This window comes from Crocodylus porosus, unplaced genomic scaffold (genome assembly GCF_001723895.1).
Source record: "Crocodylus porosus isolate Cpor-Errol unplaced genomic scaffold, CroPor_comp1, whole genome shotgun sequence".
NCBI classification, from domain to species: domain Eukaryota; kingdom Metazoa; phylum Chordata; order Crocodylia; family Crocodylidae; genus Crocodylus; species Crocodylus porosus.
Window position 1 is genome coordinate 162904141 of NW_017728906.1, and position 20077 is coordinate 162924217.

At 40.7% G+C, this 20077-nt stretch overlaps 1 protein-coding gene across 8 annotated transcripts in view; it reads right to left on the reverse strand.

The window, feature by feature from the left end:
* Positions 1-20077, reverse strand: part of FRY (FRY microtubule binding protein) — a 379103-nt gene that overhangs the window by 227895 nt on the left and 131131 nt on the right. For all 8 annotated transcript variants that reach the window (XM_019530102.1, XM_019530097.1, XM_019530098.1 and 5 more), the window contains one exon: positions 11236-11289. In XM_019530102.1, coding sequence (XP_019385647.1) covers positions 11236-11289 — 54 coding nt within the window. The remainder of the gene's footprint in view (positions 1-11235; positions 11290-20077) is intronic.

A 20077-nucleotide genomic window follows, 5' to 3' on the forward strand; every position in this document is an offset into this window, starting at 1 on the left:
TCCCGGGCTAAGGGGTCGGGGCAGCAGATTGCCCCCTCAGTCCCCCGCAGGATGGAGTCTCCCACAACAAACACCTTTCGCTTTGTCTTGGGGAGAGTGGGGGCAGTAGCTGTGTTAGAGCCTGGGTTGCCTGCAGGAGCTGGCAACTCAGCAGGCTCTGCTGGAGCTGCAAGAGGTGCGAATCTGTTGCTAAGCTCTGGCGAGGGAGGGGCCTTGGTGGGGGCTTGACCCGGCCAGGCTCCAGGCAGCCGCCTCGTCCCAGGGAGCGAGGAGTTAACCCCTTCCCACCACGAGCCCATTTACCTCTGGTTGTGCTGGGGGTCGGCAGGGGGCTCTGCAGCTGCTGAGGGGGTGTCTGGGGGCTTTGGGGGAGTGGAGGCTGCCTCTCCTTCAGCTCAGGATGGACAAACCTCAGCCTGGAGCTCCCCCCCCTTCCTTCCCCCCACTCCAATCCCACAGACAGCATCAATCACGCAGAGAGATTGACAGAAGTTAATGAAGGCACTCTGCTTTGGAGCACCTTCATAGCTAGGGACAGACATAAGTGGTCAGAAACTGGTTTAAACCTGTAACAGAACAGATGTTCAGCACACATAAACCAGTTTGAAAATGTCTGAAACTGGTTTGAGATAAACCTGGTTGAATGTAGTATCAAACTTAACTGATTCGGGTCAAACCAGTTTATGCAATGTCTGTCCCAGACTCCTTCCTGGTTTAAGTTAAATCTGAGTCCCTCAGAATCCCAGATGCTTTGCTGGGTGGGGCTCTGCTCTCTGCTCCAGCCCAGCAGGTCTGGTCCCACCCCTCTGCTTCCTAGCTGCAGCTCCTGCTTGGCTTCCTGTCTGCCTGGCTTCCTCCTGCTTTCCTCGCACCCCCACCACTCCCATATCAAGCAGGGGTTCCTCCCTCCCCTCTGCCTTTCATAGGCACCTCTCAGTGTTAGCTAGCATACCACATGCTGGCTACATCTATGCTGTGGGAGATGGGACAAAGGCAAACAGCACAGTAGCTCAGGGCTCCTTGAAGCTGATCAACAGGTAGCTGGTAATGTCCCTCCCTTGGAAAAAGTTGTTTAAGAAGAGCTTGAACTAATGAGTGATCCTTTGTTTTGATAATGGGGTGATAAATGCTGTGTAAATCCCTGCTGACACCCTTGCTGGTTGGAGAGGGGACGGGGAACCCCTCCCTAATCAGAGTGTCCTGCCAGGGCCTGACCAGGAACCCCTCAGCTCAGTATTGTGGAAGGGATTGAAGGCTGCTCCAGCGGCCCCCCAGCTTCTAACCTGAACCACTGCAGGCATGTGCCTGCATTTTTTTAGTCCAGAGGGGATGTCTGTACAATTACAAACTGATTCAGCCTGGTTAGGTTAAATTAACCTGAAAAGATTGAATCAATTCAGGCTCTGGCTTTTTGAATGTCTGTCCCTAGCCCATCTGAACCCTCATTACATGAGGGTTAATTTGTCATGCAATCAGGCACTTTTAAAGTGCTCTGCAGCTGTGCACTTCTGTCAGGATATGGTTGTAGAATGCTTTAGGGGGCTGATCATGCAACAAAAGTCACTTCTGTCAGTGCTGTTTGGAGTGTTTATACATGTGATCCAGGAGGTAAGGGGGGGCACTTTAATTAGAGTAGCTCCAAGAGCCACTCTAATTAAAGCACCTGGAGCATCTCATGTATCAACATCCCCACACTTAAAACTGGTGGTGGGGTGCTTTATCTAAAGTTCAAATTAACTTTAGATAAAGTGTCCCCACTGCCATTTTTAAACATGGGAATGCTGATACGAGACACTGGAGGCTGCTGAAGCACTGTAATTACCACATTTCAGCAGACTCATTTACAGTGTGTTGGAGCAGCCTTTCTGCTTGTGTAAAGGTGCCTTTACTGTCTCTTTTATGCAGTTCCCCCCCATGTGTGTTAGCTGTTCTGAAATGCATTCTGAGCTTCCTATCTTGATTCGTTATATAGTAGGGCTGTGCGAAGCTTCGGGTACTGATTCAAGTTGGAGGAGATTTGGCAGTTGAATCTCTGAATCCAAATAGAATCAGGAGACCACTAACATGATCTGAAACAATTCGGAAAAGATTCAGAGAGCTTTGGAGATTTGGGCAGTCCCCACTTGCCGCTGCAGGGAACTGGTTTCTGACTCCATGCCGGTAAATGGGGGGTGGGGTTGGAGGAGGGGGGAGGAGCCCATGGGGGGACCCCCACTAGGCTCCATCCTCTGCCTGCTCCCCCAGCTCCACTGAGCGCCCCGACCTCCGCCCGCTCTCCCAACCTCATCAATGGCTGCCCCACCCAGCCCCAGCATCCCTGCTCGTTAAAAAAAAAAAAAGCCCCTCACTCACCGGCTGCTGCCAGGTGGGGGAGTGATCCCTCCTGCCCCCACTGCATGGGGGGCTCTGCCACGAGTCCCCATCCCACACCTGCTGGACACTGGAACCAGGTGGAGCAGCCATTGACACATTGACAGGGCTTGGAGAGCAGGCAGGGGATGGGGCCTGTTTGATTTGGAGATTTGACTGATTCAGTGGTGGCTGAATCAATTCAGAACAGTGATTCGAATCACCAGATTGAATTACTATCCCCTGAACTGGCCAAATCCAAAGTGAATACTAGTCACTTTGCACAGGCCTATTATATAGCAGTGTAGGATCCTAACTTAGAACTGTAGATTCTAGTACAAAGGCCAGATGCTAAGTATGGTCTAGGCCCAAGTCCCTGTTCCAAATATCTCAGAATATAACCATCCAAATGCAAATGCAGGAGAAGAGTTCAAATATGAGAAAAGGCTGGCACATCACCACTGAAAAAGAAGGTAAGTAAGCTTTGTGGAAGAAGTGACTTTAATGAAGGCTACAGAGCAGGAGTGTCAAATATATGGTCCACAGGCCAGATCTGGCCTGCAGAGGTGTGTCATCTGACTCATGGGACTCTTGAGGAGACTAGGAATTTAGGATTATGGTGAGTGGGGATGGGTCCCACCACCAAATTCAGAATATAGAGCCCTGCTGGGAACATGTGTTAGTGACAGGGGATGAGAGCCAATTGAATTAACTCCTGTGACTCCCTGATGCCACTTGCTCCACTGTTGGAGGTGGGTCTGGATTTGACCCATCAGTAACTCTACTGTCTGGATCTGGCCCCTGAGAAGTCTAACCAGTTTCATACCGCTGATATAGAAGAAAAGAAGTTCTTTGCACAAGAGAAGTTGGAAAAGTAAAATATACTGTCAACATCTTCATTTTGTTTTAAAATTTGTTTTAAAACCTAATTAAGATTATATTAGCTTCACTGTTTGTTTTCACACAACACTAGGTAACAGAAATCCATTGATCTGGCAGCTCATTCTGAAAATACCAACTCAGAGCCTTTTATTTATGGTCCCATCCAGCAATATGCTAGATCCTAGAAAGCTGGAGCCAGGACATTCTGGCAGCTAATTATGCAAATATCAACTCTGGGGCTTTTATTTATAGTCCCATGTGGGAACCTGGATCCTAAAAAGTAGAAGATTATTCCAAATGAAGTTTCCTCCTCTCACTAATTATTAATTTTGATTCAAGAAATCTATATTCTTCACTTCACAGTCTACCATCAAGATTTACTTAAAAACTCCAGATGAGTGATGCAGAAACCTCTAAAAGTTCTATTCAAATAAACATGCAAAAGTTTGGGCACCTATTCAAAATTTAGATGACCTATCTAGACCTCGTGGTTCTGCAACATGGAGCTGGAAATCTTGTCAGAATCAGGGTAGCTAAAATCTGGAATGTTAAAGGAATACTCACATGAAAATGTTGAAGCAAAGTTTTCAAACCCCCTAGAAAGGATTAATTCTGTTTTGATTCTAAGTTTGGATAAAAGTTCTAATTTACTTCAGAAAGTAAAGAGAGCAGAAGTAGTAACACTGCATTAGGCTAGGCAGGGCAATGCACTAACTATAAAGTATGCACTAGCTAACCTAGGTTGCTAAGAGCTAGGCTAGTATCTTTACACAGATAGCACTGCTGTAGGCCATGTAGCTATACATGTTCTCTGATATGTGGTTAATTATTAGTAGTATTTTGTTTTAGACCAACTGCACCTATAAATGGCCCCTAGGATGATCATCTATGAATTAATAAGCAGTTCCAGCCTTGAGAGTTTTCCTGAGATCTTTAATGTTGCCAAAGTAGCATATGCATCTAGCATGGATACCCAGGGCAACTACCATACGTAGGGCAGCTTCTGGTTGCTGCTGTACTGTGTGATCATAACTGTGTGTTTGCATCTTTTTTTCCATCTCTTCACTCCCCATGTTGGTGCCTGGGTTAGCTGCCCCCACCACCCTGCCTAGTTATGTTACTGAGCAAGATAAGCCGTTGCATAACTAAGGCAGAGCAACTGGGCACCACCTTGGTGGGGGAGTGGAGACAGGACACTGTTGTAGCAGTTGTGAAGTGGTGGCAGCTCTAACAGCTGGAAGTCACTGCTGCCCGATGCACTCTATTGCTCTGTTACATCTCTGAAGATAAGAACTATCAGGTTCTGATGCATGTGCAGTATGGGGTAGCAGACAGCAGGAAAGAAAATAAATGCAGTCTTTTACAGCACCCTCAACTTTTTACATTTCGGCTCCTGTATCACACAGAAGCCAAATCTTGAATCAAAATCTCTTATAGGGATTTTCAGAGCCACTTCACTGCCTAATGTATAGAAAACATAAACAATGTACGTAATCATTTCTTCTGCTTTTTAATACGGAACAGTTTACATCTTGTCAGATACATGGCAAGAAAATGCTACTTATAAATATTATATGCAGGGTAACAGCTAGAAGGCATGGATGAATCATTTTAAAAGAAAAATACTGTGTTTTGAGATTTGAAATATTTTCTACTAATAGTAATACTTATAAATAAAAATGTACATCTGACACCTAAATATCTTTGAAGGGATCATAAAATTCAACTTTAAACAGAGTCTCTTCGATTATATCTAACTGGATATTCTTTATACTGTGCATTCATATCATCATTCAAATTTCACTCATTGAAGAGTCAAAGTCATTCACGCCAAATATCCACATGCCATACTTTCTCTGGTAAATTTACAGTAGTGTCTTTGGTAGGGATAAAAGGTCAGTATAACTTTTTAAATCTTTCTGTCACTTCTCTTTTAAGACAGGAAGGAAGGGTGGAATTTGCAAAGACCTGGCTCAGAGAACAGGAAGGGAGGAAAGTCTAGCCAGCATGTTGGTTACTCAGCTCCTTCATTTATTAGAAGTAAATCTAGTGGTGAGATGAATTCTAGCTCTGTGCTGCTGCTGAAAGAGAGCGTACAGATGGACAAATATGTCCTTGTTGCACGTAATGATCATGTTCTTCCATCATAAATGAACTACACACTGTACTGCTTAAGGATAACAGGTCTGCACAACCACAGAACTGTTTAAGCCTTGTGTTCATAGAACGTTAAATGAACTTTTATGTAAATGCTTCCTTAATATTTATTTTGGCATAATTTGTCAAAATAAATTGAATAAAACTTTGCTTTAGACAGTTTGCTACAACATATAATTTTCATAAAAGTCTTATTATACTGTCAAAATGCAAATATAAAAAATTATGTACTGCCAGTATATCAATAATGACTGAATATTTTATTTTCCTAAAAGTGGTAAATTTCTATGCACTTTGACAGCAACTGTATTCTCTGTTCAATCAGCTTTCATTTATATTATCAATATTTTCTAATTTAAATCTTATTTTTCCCTTTCTCTCATAGCATTTTTCATATGTAAGATGTTATTGCCATTTTAATAATACAAAGTTTTCTGAATGATTATTTTAACTTGTAAACAGTCAGCTGAATTCTGCTTTTAGTCATGACATGGTAATGTAAATGCAAAATAGTTTTGAAATCTGGAAATATTCTGCATTTTATACCAACAGGATTAGGTTTAGAATATGTCATATATTAGCTTCTTACATATATGTAGGATACTTGTAGCTATATAAGAATGTTTTTCCTTTAATGGCTCTTGCATTTTATCTATTATAAAGCATGAAAACTGGGCTGGGTTTAGAGAAAATAAATGTCTGTAGTAATAATGTAACTGTAAATTCTCCCCCCCCCACCTTAAGTTTTAAAGGCAGTACTCCCATAGGGTTCAACAGAAGCAAGAGAAACCTAACTACATTTCTTTTTTCAGTGTATAGATTGGAGATGAAGGTAATAGGCCTACATTATGTTCTTATAATTTATCACAGCAATTAAAAACTATAATTGCTGGTTATGCCTTTGAGACGCATCATCCTGTTTCTGTAAAGGCCATTTAAAAAAAAAGAAATTAATCCAATCCCTTCATGTAAAAAGGAGAAAGATATAATATTAGAAGCAAACAGTAGCTTTATAATTACATGGAACTCATATTTTCTTCATTTTCTTCAGTTTTAAACAACATTTTCACATGAAAATTCTATTAATTTGAAAGGTGGAAATACATATTTAAATTAAAATCATAGTTACTAGGTTCAGTTTGTGGCCACAATTGGGCAATCAGACACAAGTAGGCATCCTGAGTTTTGCTGCTAGGGAACTATACTGTCACTACTTCTGGAGTGCTGATAGCTCCTTTAGTTCCAGGAAGCCATTCTAAACAAAGGAACATTTTTTTCACATATTGTAAGTTCAGTTTTGAACCTGTCACCCTGGACTTCATCTCAACAGCTACTTTTTCCACAGCTTTATATGAACATCTATGATTAGGAGCCCCCAGCTAGTGCTGTGGCCCTATAAGCATTAACTTCTCAGACTTCATTTATTGTGTAGAGCTGTACAAAACAGCACTGTTTCATTTCCAGTGGAAAACAGGTGACCAGCGGAAAATAGGAGAGGCTCTGTTTCCCTGGGCACCACTTGGGATAACAAGGAATAACAACCACAGATTGATTGAGAGTAAATTCAGGCTTGATATCAGGAGGCATTACTTTACGGTTAGGGCTGTCAGGCTCTGGAATGGGCTCCCAAGGGAAGTGGTGCTCTCCCCTACCTTGGGGATTTTCAAGAAGAGGTTGGACAGATATCTGGCTGGGGAATTATGATCCCAGCACTCGTTCCTGCCCAGGGCAGGGGGTCAGACTTGATGATATGTTCAGGTCCCTTCCAACCCTAGAAACCATGAAACTATTTTGAGTTCCATTTCACTGTTTGAAGGGACAGTGTTAAGTTTTGCTGTTTTGAAGCACTGTTTCATTTTGTTTTGTTGAAACTGTTTCGCTGTTTCAATGTGTTTTGACATTTCGCCCATAAGGTATAATGGGGAATCATGAAAATGCCTATAACTTTGTCATTTCTTGCCTGATTCAGATGAAAATTGCAGGGATGGTAGCCTGCCAAGTTTCAGGGAGATAGGTGCAAGGGTTTCTGTGAAACTGCACCTCAAACTGGTCAAAGCACTAGCCAGCAGCAGAAAGTGAAACAACTTGCACAAGTTAGTCAGAGCACTCAAGAAAACAAACGCCTGCTTTCTAGTCCTTACACTGTCAAATCAGAGAGCATGTTTAAACAATGGAACAAACAGAGGGTACCATGATAAGGGCTAAGAGCAGAATGAAGTTTCCCTGGGAGAGAAAAATCTTCTTTGGTAACTGTAGTTTTTTGCTCTAACTTTTGCTCAGTTTGTGCATTCTAAGTATGGAAACTTCCTGATTTCTTGTAATAGGAAGTTTAAAAAATAGTTGCACTAGTCTTCTGTTTAATAATACTAATATAGAGGGTGGCACACAGCATCTTCATGAAGAGTGAGGAATGATGCTCTTCAATAGCTACATTACCACAGTTGACTCCTCAGAAACTTCAAAAATATATCTTTTTAACTTTACATAAATAAACCGAAAATGCAGGCTGTATAGGCAACTTAGTTCTTGTGGCCACTGATGAGAGCACCTGTTTGTCAGGACCGCAAAGATTAGTTAAGACTATGTGGCCACATATATATGAAATGCTGACTGCTCAATAGCCCGATACTACTGCATAGTAGCATCGTGTTGCAAAAACTGCGACATGACGCTAGTGCACAGTATTAGGCTATGGCACAGTAGCATCACAAAAAAGGTGTTCATCAGCGCTAGTGCACGGTAACTTAGGTTACTGTGCATTCATTTGGTGCTTGTTTATACAAATGCTAAGTAAATGTGCAGTAATGTGCAGTAGTGTCTTGTGTAGACATGGCCCCTGAATTTTCTCATAAAGCTATACTGAAGTAGAGTTAAGGAAGTTTGGGTAACCTGAACAAGGGTTTTCCATGTTTCAAATCACTATGAATTGTCTTGGGTCCTATACACATATTCTGACAATTATAACACTTTTGTGGGCTGTCTTTTAAAGGTTACTGGTGAAGGATTCTTTAGGCATGCTCTTTTTTGCTTCTTCATAGTATCTACAGAAGCAACCAGGCCAAGAATATATTTTCAAGTGATCGGTTATTCTGGCTGCCCCAGTTCTGGAGACCCAACCTCAGACAGACTGATTGATTTTGAGAAAGAGTGAAGTTCCCACTATCTGAAAATCAGGTCTGTTTGAAATGTTTCATGCTTGGCACCCAGTAGTTCAGGCATTCTGAATTATTATCCACTTTTGGAGATCTTTGGCAAGAAAGTTTTTTATTTTGATTTTTCCTGTTTGTAATTTTGCATTTTGCTTATACTGGGTGCATCTACATGTGCTATTAATGCACTGTAAGTTTACTGCACACTAAAATAAGGTGTAGGAATCTTTCCCCAAAAGCCTGTCTACATGTGTGCCTGTCAGGAGCAAATTTGCTCCCGACAGGAACAGTTCAGTGCAGGGCTCTTCTTGCCCTGATCTGCCCCCTACAGCAGCCAAGGGGAGCTCCAGACTGGCTGGGGGCACTGGGCTGGCTGGGGGCACTGGGGTCAGGTTGGGCTCCAGGCATCAGGAGGAGTTCTCCTAATTGGCTGATTGGGGCACAAGGTTGGGAGGCAACTGCCAAGGGGAGGGTACAGTTTCCCTGGCCCATGCTACCTGGGCTTACCAAAAGCAATTTGCTCCTGGTCAGCTGTCCACATGTGCACTATTTACTACCTGTGCAGTTAATCTACTACCTGTATCTACTGCCAACTTCACAGTAGTCTAATTTACTCCATAGTAAATGCTGTGCATATATAGATGATGATGCTTTACTATGCAGTAGACTAGTTTACTGTGCAGTAAAGTGTCCTGTATAGATATGCTCACTGAGTATCATGCCTGGCCTTCCTTGATTTTGCTGGACATCTTGAGAGTCCCAGAAATATATTTTGAGTTCCATATCTTATCTGAGGGAGAAGACATATTGGATCAATAGTAACTACTTTCTTTCTCCCAAATGTACATTACATCTACAAAAATAAATTTACAATTTACAAAAATAAACAAACACCAAATTGAAATAGTCTATTTCAAATCGCTTCCCCTCTTAATCTTGGCTCCAACCACCCTAAATTATTTCAGGATACATAAGATACACATTTTAATAATAAAATGCAGTCCTTTAGGTCAGTTGGTTAGAACATGGGTTAATATCACCAAGCTTGCAAGTTTGATTCCTGGTTGGATTGATGATTTCTTGAGGTCCCTTCCAGCGTTACTTCTCTATGAAACATCAAATGGATGCAAAACCTAAAAGCCCATTTATACAGTTTTGCAGAGCACCTTTACAACCTACTAGTTGCAGAATGCCTACTAATAAAAATCTTCAGAGATTCTGAACATGAACAAGTTTTACTAAATATGTGTGAATGACAATTTTTAAATCATGAAGTGAATTATATTTTGCACAGATTTTCATGAGTGTAGCCCAGAGGCACACCCTTTAAGCTAAGCCAACTGCCCTGCCAATTTCTAAGTCTTTGCTTCAAAGCACAGGACATTGGAGCTTTTCAAAATGATTGCAACATTTTTTAACATGGGCAAGCCAATGTGAAGCTTCAGTGTTAAAACTATTAACAATAATTCAGCCCAAGATAAACTCCCAGCATGGAAATGTTCATCCTGGATATTTTAAGTCGAGAAAGGTTATAAACAACTGAAATGTTTGTCTTCTAAGAGGAAATCTCAGGCAACTATACACTTTGTTCCCAACTCTATTTATATATCTATGAAAGAAGAAGTGCAGTTCAAATTGTATAATTGTGTGTGTCAAAATGTATTTTTTGTTGTTGTTGTTAAAGAAACAGATAATTGGCAGCAGCATTTACTTTCGATATAGACAGCAAAAATATGATCTGATATATAAAATTATTACTGGTAATCTAAATTTTTTCCTGTGGGGTTAATTTCTCCAATGGATATTTATTTTTTCAAATGTATTCGATGGATATGCTTTTGCTCTAATCATGACAACACATGTGTACGTGCTTAACTTTAAAGTTAATGAGATCACTCATAATACATAATGATAAGTATGTACATAAGTTTTTTATGATTATGATCTCAGTGATGAAAAAGTGTAACATAATAAATTACAGAGACTGGGGACATGTCTACATGTGTAATTTATGCAATTGAATATAGTCAGGATCAATTTGAGCTGGAATAAACTAATCCCAACATCACTGTCTACATGTACATTTAAGGTAAGCACAGTAATTTACTACACTGCTGGATACCACTTATATCTGTTGGGACCATTTGGTAGCACAGCAAATTAGTCTACTGCGCCCTAACTGCCATGCACATGTAGATGGTGATGCTTTACTGTGCAGCAAATTAGTCTGCTGCACAATAAAGTGTCTCATGTAGACATGTCTAGGGATTGTTAAATGGTTAATTTTAGAGCAATGTCATCATTTTCCAGATAAAATAGGAACTGGGGACTACCACTGGGAAATAACTCTTATATCCAGGTTCTAATATTGAAACAGAGCTCTCAATCTGGTATATTCCCACAAGACATAAAGTTCATTTCTCAGAGTACAAAATAATTCAGAGGAAATAATATATGGCTATCCAATGTGATTAAAAAAAGAGGTTCTGAATATTTTGGAAAAAACAAAGTGCTTCCTAACTCCTCAGGCAAACTGATACATAGATAAAGAATTCTCAGGTCTATTACCTCAAGTTAGATGAAGGGCTTTGATTCCCCAAATGACATAGCATTATAATATTATGAAGATATAATGGTCAATTTGGGTTCTAAGAAACAGCAGTCCCAAGAAATAAACATTATTCAAAACGTTACTTACTTGATCAAACTGGGGATCTTCACCTCGTTGCAGAGATTTTGTCAGTGGCTTTTCCTAAAATGAAAAATACGAGCCAATTTAGTAGGCATTTTGTTACTACTACTACTACTACTATGTTTCCATTGCTTTTTCATTCATACCATTTCCCTTTCCCAACCAACTTTAGCAAGGGGAAACAGTTTATTTCATACTCAAAAAAGAAGTAATTGAATGCATATAAACTAACAATAAAACAGCATCTTTCAGTATTTTTACTTTTAAAGAAAAATTCAAGTTTATTATGCTTGAATATGACTGCTGTTCATACAGACAACAGCAAACTCTCCAGGAACTCTGAAATTTGTTCACTTTTTCCTTCTATCCATACTGCATTTGCTATATTTAACTTTATATATTTATCCTACCTTTGCCAGGAAACGGAGTTTGCAATGCAAAAACACTGCCATCAATGGTTCACTGCTATTCAACAGAATGTACATTTAAGCCCCTTCAAGTATTTTGAGTTTCCTTTTCTATAAGGAGATAACTATGATGAAAAACCTTCTTCATAAGAAAGAATATCTTATTGACTTCAATCTTCTGTGACAGACATAAAATAATGGAAGTACATTTGCAACATCCAGGGCATGTCTACACAAGACACTACTGTGCAGTGGGTACTGTGCATTAATTTAGTACTTGTCTTAGCAAGTACTAAATAAATACAGAGTATCTGGAAATACTGTGCAGTAGTGCTGGCGAACGTCTTTTAAGTGATGCTACTGCACAGTAGCCTAATAATACTAGGCAGTAGTGTATCAGTACCTTCCATACTGTGACACACTACTGCACAGTGTTCTTAGGCTACTGCACAGTCAAATTCTTGTGTAGATGCGCCCCCAGTCTATTTAATTCTTGATGTGATTTTGTAGTTCTATAAAAGCTAGATAGAGTTGCTCAATCTCTGTCAGGAAAAAACTCTGCTGCATGCAGCACATCTGTTTACATTTATGATATGTATAGAAAAGTACGTTTTCATAAATATCACTGTAAATATTCAAGCTACAAAGATCCATAAGATACGTTTTAATTTTAGTTGCAATTTGTAAGTCCATTTGTTCTCTTAAGAGATGAATGTTTGTTCCACTCAGTTTTGGTTTTTGTTATAACTAAGATTAATGTTGTTTCTTTATAGACTATTATTAATTTATTTCTGTCTGTGTCCTCAGACCCCTATATGATTCATATATGAGAAATACAGACCATATATGAGCTATCTATGTGCTTTAAGGGTTGGTCTCAATTAAGCTCTGGGAAGTGCAGTGTATATGATTCACAACAGATTTTAAAATATGCAATTTGTCCAGGAAAAGGAGAGAGAGAGAGGAAGATTGTTCCTTTTAAGAACAATTAACTTTTTCTCCTATAAACTTATAACTCAGTACTCAATGGCCATCTAGCCCAGGTAGGATAATGGATTATAGATGGTGAAAAGCAACTTGAAGTGAAGTATCAATATTACTGAGTTAAACTGATAAGGAAAATTATTACTGGATCACCTTGTTAAATGGTGCTGGAAATGTTTGGAAATGAAAACTCTGAATTATTGCAAGATTTTCAAACCCATTTGGCTTCAGATCTCCAGCAGTCCCTTGGTATGAAGTAATCCTGAGTTACAATCTCTGCTGCCAGGACTATTTTTATCGTTTTAATATTGAACACATACTCTGATCTGATACCAGGGACCAGTATGCCACTAGGGTACAGAAGCAGGCATACTCTTGCTTGTTTGCCTGCCAGTCCAATGAATAGGGCCTGGCTTCCATGGGAAGGACAGAGAGTGTCCTCACCTAGCTTTACTATAGCTTAATAGTTAAAGGTGCTCTCCTCTATAGGTTCAAATCTCATCACAATAGGGAGAAGATACAGCTTTCTTATTACCTGGGCAAGTGCTCTAAGAAAGCTATTATAAAAAAGGTGGACCCCTCACCAGCTGCTCCTATTTCAGTTAGGTGGCTATACTCAGAAGTAAGATGAGGAATTATGAATTGGTAACAAATGGAGATACCTAATAGATAGTTTCAATCAGGGGATTTCAGCTTCTGAAGCTGGAGCTTAGATATACCTCTGTATTTTAGTATTTTCTACTGGCTACCTCTACGGGGGTCTCTGGGTTCTCAGAGGGTGCAGACAGAAGTGACAATGTTCACCTGATTTGCCCTAGAAAGCAGTTTATAGCTGTGACCAAACACAAATACATAACTTCAGACAGCTTCAAAAATGGCTGATTGGGTAAAAATCTGACCTTTCATTGCATGAGGTATCTGATAAAGACATTTCAAATTGTAGTACCTTTTGTAACTAGTGTTTAAGAAGCTCCAAGATAGTTGATGTTTTCAAAATGGGAGGGGGGAAAGGGAGCAGATGGAGTTCAGTCTGGGAGTTTTCAACTCCCCCAGGTGGGTAGGGTGGGTCTGTTGGATCCCTCCCCCCCCCAAATGGGGGGGTTCCAAATCATCTACCCTACCCTTCAGCACCAGCTGGGGAACCCCAAGAACAAGTTCCATCTGCTGCTTTTCCCCTTTCCCATTCTGAAAACAGCGAGCAATGGCAGAGACTCTGACCACTGCTCTGGGAAACTGGTTGCAGGCTCCCAGCCTGCAGCTAGATTCCACCTCCCCCCCCACCCTCCAGAACTAACAGTGAACTTCTGTTTGGTCTGGGATAACTAACTCAGAACACTTTTCAAAAATTGTTCTGAATTATAGCTGGGAGCTGCAGCTTAGTGTGCACCCTTAGTCGCCTTTTACAGTTGCCTCTAGCTCTCCAATTGCTCTGTACCATCCTTAATTGTCTAAACTTGCATTACTTCTTGACACTCCACAGTCTTTGCACTTATAGTATAGGGCTCCTAAGTACATTACCTGGTCCAACTGAATTACCCTCTGGGGCAAGGTCCTTATATTTAAGAAATACAATGCCTATCTCTGGGGACAGAAATTACACATAAACGGGTATAGTGATCAGAAACCATTTCAAATCTGCAAGACAGCAGAAGTTCAACTCACATTAACTGCTTTCAAAATGGCCAAAACCAATTTAAGATAAACCTGGATGGATGCAATATCAGACATCACTGATTTAGGTTAAATTGATTTACTAAACTTCTATCCCAGATCTACTCCAGATTCAAGTTAACTCACAGTCCCCCTGCTTCCCAGGATACTTTGCACCTGCCCCACAACACCCCCTTCACAGGGTGGGTGGGCTAGCTTTGGCCCCAGGTGTCTGCTGCAGCCAAGCAGGGAGGCATGCTCTAGTTGCTCCTGGCTTCTGGTATGAGCCACTGCAGGCAGGTGGCTGCATTTCCAGAATCAAAAGTGAATGTCTGTTTACTTGCTTGTTCAATCTACACAGCTTTGACTAACCTGTGAAGACTGAATCAGCCTTGGGTTTTTTGGCTGTCTATACTTATCCCATGTATAGCTGCCTAATGAAGAATTCTGACTTAAGTCTTCTTTAGCTCTGGCATTTAATCCTTTTCTACCTTATTCATAATTTGTAAAATGGTAATAAGTATTCATCATTGTCATCACTTCTCCAGTCAAGCATCATAATGAGGTCCGATGGCTAGGCAACTGGCTATGGGGGAGACCCAAAGAGTACTAGTTGAAGGGAGCAAATCAACATGGCAAAGGGTGACCAGTGGAGTCCCTCAGGGCTTGGTACTTGGGCCAGTACTCTTTAACATTTTCATCAATGATCTAGGTTCAGAAGTCAGATGTGAACTGTCCAAGTTTGCAGATGATACCAAATTATGGGGAGGGTCATCACTCCTGGGGCAGGCAGGGAATACAGGCTGACTTGGACACACCCTCAAGGTGGGCCAACCAAAACCAGATGGCTTTCAATGTAGAAAAGTGCAAGGTGCTGCAGTTCGGTAGGAAGACCCCTCAGCATACTCGCAGACTCAGCAGTGCTATGTTCACTAGAATCATGACTGCAAGGGGTTTGGGGGTTGACCACAAGATGAATATGAGCCACCAATGTGATGCAGTGGCGGGTAAAGCTAACTATCCACTACCATATCTCAAGCAAAACCAGGGAAGTCATCCTCCCGCTTTACTCGGCCCTGGTGAAACCACAGCTGGAGTACTGCATCCAGTATTAGGCCCCCCACTTCAGGAAGGATGTGGAGAAGCTTGAGAGAGTCCAGAGGAGAACCGCTCATATGATCCAAGGCCATATGAGAGAAGGCCATATGAGGAGAGGCTGGGGGACTTTTCAGTCTGGAGAAGAGAAGGCTCAGGGGGAACTTGGTGGCAGCCTACAATTTCATAAAAGGGGAGGACATCTGTTCACCACAGCTCCCCAACGGATAACAAGGTCTAATGGCCATAAACACCAGGAAGGCCAATTTAGACTGGATATCAGAAAAATGTTCTTTACAGTGTGTGTCCAGGGTCTGGAACAACCTTCCCCCAGAGGTCGTACAAGCATCTACTCTGGTCTCCTTCAAAAAACAGCTGGATTTATTTCTTGCTGGGCTCACTTGATCCCAGCTAACTTCTCACCTATGGTGGGCAGGCTGGACCCGATGATTTCATGAGGTCCCTTCCAGCCCCTAATGTCTATGAATCCATGAAATCTATGACTCTCTAATGGTGTATCTAATCTAAAATTAGAACTTTTTAGACTCAAGGAACCCCAAGAAGGACTTCGGGCACCCCTTGGAAAATGTCAGCTCTTAGTTTTATTTGTTTTTTGAGTACAGAAAAAATAAATAGAGCACTTCTCCTGTTGCAAAGACCTCAGGAAGACCACAACAGGTCAGCATGTTTTTGACACTATAGAGTCCTCTTTGAAATCTCTGGGTTCCCCAAGGCACCCTGGTTGAGAATTACTGATTTAGACTGAAAGGTCATAGGGACAGAAACTGTTTCTTTCTCTTTATATATATATAGCATCTCACATAACAGAGCTCCAATTTCAGTTGGGCTCATTTTAAATACTAGTTTTATATTAAAAAGATTAAAATAAACAGAATTACATCACCTAATTAAGTGACAGAAGCCTTTAAGATAGGGAGCATAAAGAAATAAAAGAGAAAACAAGTGAGGACAACATTGTTTTGAGGAAAATTCTGATCCTGTAATTGGAAAACCTATTTGAAAATATATTTGTGTTAAATTATATTTTGTGGTCATTTCCTCCAGTTCATACAATGGTAATCGGATCCAAGGAGAATTAATGCTATTTTTTATAGAATGACCCATTAGGTCACTGTAATCATCATCATCAATCATCATAAAAGATTAACTATACTAGCAGATGAAGAACTTGTCACCTAGGACAATATTAATAGCCTCAAGTACTTAACAAATTGTCTTAGTTAAAAAGCTCTCTATCATTCGATTGTTCTCAAGCCAGCAATCTTATTAGCTGGCTCATGAATACAGGAGAACTACAACAAATACTTTGGCTTTCAGCTAACAAGCCACTACCTTTTGAAAAAGATTATCTTATTTAGTGATTCTTTCTTCAGGGCATTCTATGTTTCAACCTAGTATGAACTTATTATTCCCATATTTCTGGTTCTTGCATCTACATCTACAAATAGTCACCATGGGAAAACCTCTACTTAAAAAGAAGAAACAATACTAACATCTTGTGTGTTTCCTGACTGTAAGCTAGGCCAAGGAAGATCCATTTTCAGAGAAGTGTACCCAGTAATTTTCTAAGACAAGTTTGAACCTTGGGCAATTTCTGCTTACTTAACAGAAAAGTAAGGAGCCAACACAGGAAAGAACATAAAATATTTCAGGAGATACTGTCAACTATATGCTTTAAAGTATTGGAATTTAAAAATGTAAAGAATGCTGAGGCAGGAACTCATCTTCAAGAGAACAGAATCATAATTCACATCTTCCAAGTTCTGTGTTATGGCTTCAGATTGCACAAAAGTTGACCTATTCCTTTTGAAATAATTCCACGTCACTTACCAGTGGTGGATCCACAGTACAGTAATGTATGTTTTTAGGGCCAGATCTAACAATTAACTTAGGAACCTAGGAGTTAGGCACTGTAATACCTATCTTGCAGACCCCTGGCCCAGAAAAACAGAATCTAGAATCCTATGTTGGATACTTCGGCTCCCACTAGGGACAGACATTAAAAAACTCTGAGCCTGAATTGATTTGTCTAACCCAGCTAGGCTAAACTGGTTTATAATTGCACAGATGTCCCAGAAATGCAGGCACATGCCTGCAGTGACTCAGGCTAGAAGCCGGGGATGTTAGAGCAGCCCTTCCCTCCCTTCCACAGTATGGGGCTGGCATGGGCGTGGCCAGGCTCTGGCAGGACACACTGATTAGGGAGGGGTTCCATGGGCCCTGAGCAGCCCAGCAGGCAGTTGATAACACAGTGTTTATTACTCCTACCTCAGTGTTTATCAGCCCATTAAGAAAACAAAGAAAAAAAAGCTTCTCTCAATTAGTTCAAGCTCTTCTTAAACAACTTTTTCCAAGAAAGGAACAGAGGGATGTTACCAGCTACCTGTTGATTAGCTCCAAAAAGCCCTAAGCGGACACAGTCCTGTCTGCCTTTGTCCGGCCTCCCACAGCACGGACTATAGCCAGCACATGGTATGCTGGCTAATGCTGACACGTGTCTGTGTAAGGCAGAGTAATCCCTGCTAAGCTAAGCAGGGAGTAGTAACGGGAGGAGGGGAGCAGGGAACCCAGGCAGATATCTGCGATGTCTGCCAGAGCTCCAGCCAGGGAGCAGAGGGGAGGACCCAGGTCTGCTGTGGAGCAGGGAGCCCAGCCCAGAGAACATGCCGGAATGCTGAGGGAGTCTGGTTTAACTTAAACCAGGAAGGGGTCTGGGACAGATATTGCATAAACCAGTTTGACCCAAATCAGTTAGGTCTGATACTACATTCAACCAGGTTTCTCTTAAACTGGTTTTAGCCATTTTCAAACTGGTTTATGTGCACTGAACATCTGTTCTGTTACAGGTTTAAACCAGTTTCTGATCACTTAAACTGGTTTATGTGTAATGTCTGTCCCTAGCCCTCATGTAGTTCAGGAGGCTTGAGTACCTCAAAACCAGATCTAGAAAAGTGAGCTAACGTCAGCACAGTACTGCCTGGAGTTAGCCAATAGGGAATGCTGAAATCTGGGGTGAATTTTAAATCCTATATTTCTAGATGCCTTATTCAGATTTCTAAGGAGGAGACTCCATCCTTTTGAGATGCAGAACCCTGAACCCTTTCCTGAATGCAGATGGACATGCCCATTCTTTCAAAGAACTGAGCCAGGCTCACTCTTCTTCAAAGTTTGTCAGAAATTCGGAGACCCATGTTCAATTCCCTCCTCTGTCTGAGAAGATTCAAATACACATCTCCCAGGGAAGTGCCATAATAAGACTATAGAGCTATTCTGGGTGGGGGCAAATTACCTTGTGTTGAAGGAGTGCCATAAGGCAGAAAAAGAATTAAAAATGTATGGTGCTAGAGAGAGAGATTGAAAGGGACAGAATGTCTTTGTAGTCTAGTTGTTAGGGTGTTCATTTAGGGTGAAAATGTCCAAAGATCTGGTCCCTCCTCCCAAGACACTATATTTCATTCAACATAAATGATACAAACAGTCCTGGATGTAGGGCATGAGTTGCTAAACCTTATCACAGCTGAGGTGCTGCTTTGCATGTGCATAGCCAGAATTTTCAGAGCCTAAGGAATTGTAAGAACAAAAACTGTAGTACAAAAGAAGCAATTTCAGGGTTAGTTGAGTGGGGATTTTCAAGATTACAACTTTGGACTTAGGTAACGAAGATCTTTTATTGAATCTGATCCTAAAAGCCTTTTTGTAGATTGTTAGACTTAAAAATTATAAAGGCTGACTCTTCTAATGACCATATGAAGAGCATAAAAAAGGACTGTCAGGAAGATGCTGTTGTGCTAAATCAAGGGGTGCTCTTGAAATATCATGCCAAAGATATTGGAAGTCTTAAGAAAAGTCTCTCAGTCTTATCGACCTTCATTCCATTTATTGTTCCCTGCATTTATTTAGTACCAGGCTGTTTCTGTTCTGGCACACAATTTCAAAAGTATAAATGTTTTTGCCATTAATGCTCCTTTTAACTCACTTCACTTACTTGGTATCTTTCCACATGTTTTCTAAAAACAGTTTATTTCCTTGTTTTTATCTCAATTCTCACCCTAAGGTATTCTTAACTATTTAAGTCTATCTAACCATTTTTATGTCTAATTTACATGTAGATTTAATTCTTTAAATTATTTCACATTTAATTCTATGGGGTATTTTGAGTACAGTTTTATGAAAAAAGTTACATAAAATAAAGTTGCATTGTTTTATGTTAAAGACAGACAGTTCTCAATTGCATATGCAGGACTCAACACTGGCAAAAAACTAGGTTAAAAATACATAATGAAATGAAACTGCCATTGAGCAGTGGATTCGATGTCAGTTTATGTGCCCTAGAGATGAATATATTGGAAACATAAGAAAAAATAATTTTCAGCCTCAGAGTTCCTTTTTTTTTGTCCACCCAATTCAGAAATGGCAGAGAAATTCTTTCACATCAACTGTTTGCTCTGCTTGAGTCTCCAGGCTTGATATACTTAAAGAAATGTCTTCCAACTTTTGTATGAATAGGTAGGCTAAAAATGGAGCCAAGAGCTACAGCCACAAAAAATATGAATAAAGAAGGGTTTGATTCATCTGAAAAAGCCTATAGCACTCTGCACTGTGAAAACCTTCAGATAATTTTAGAGGAATAGAGTCCTCAATACTCATAACCCCCATTACTTTTGATCACTGTATTAAACATTCTTATTTCT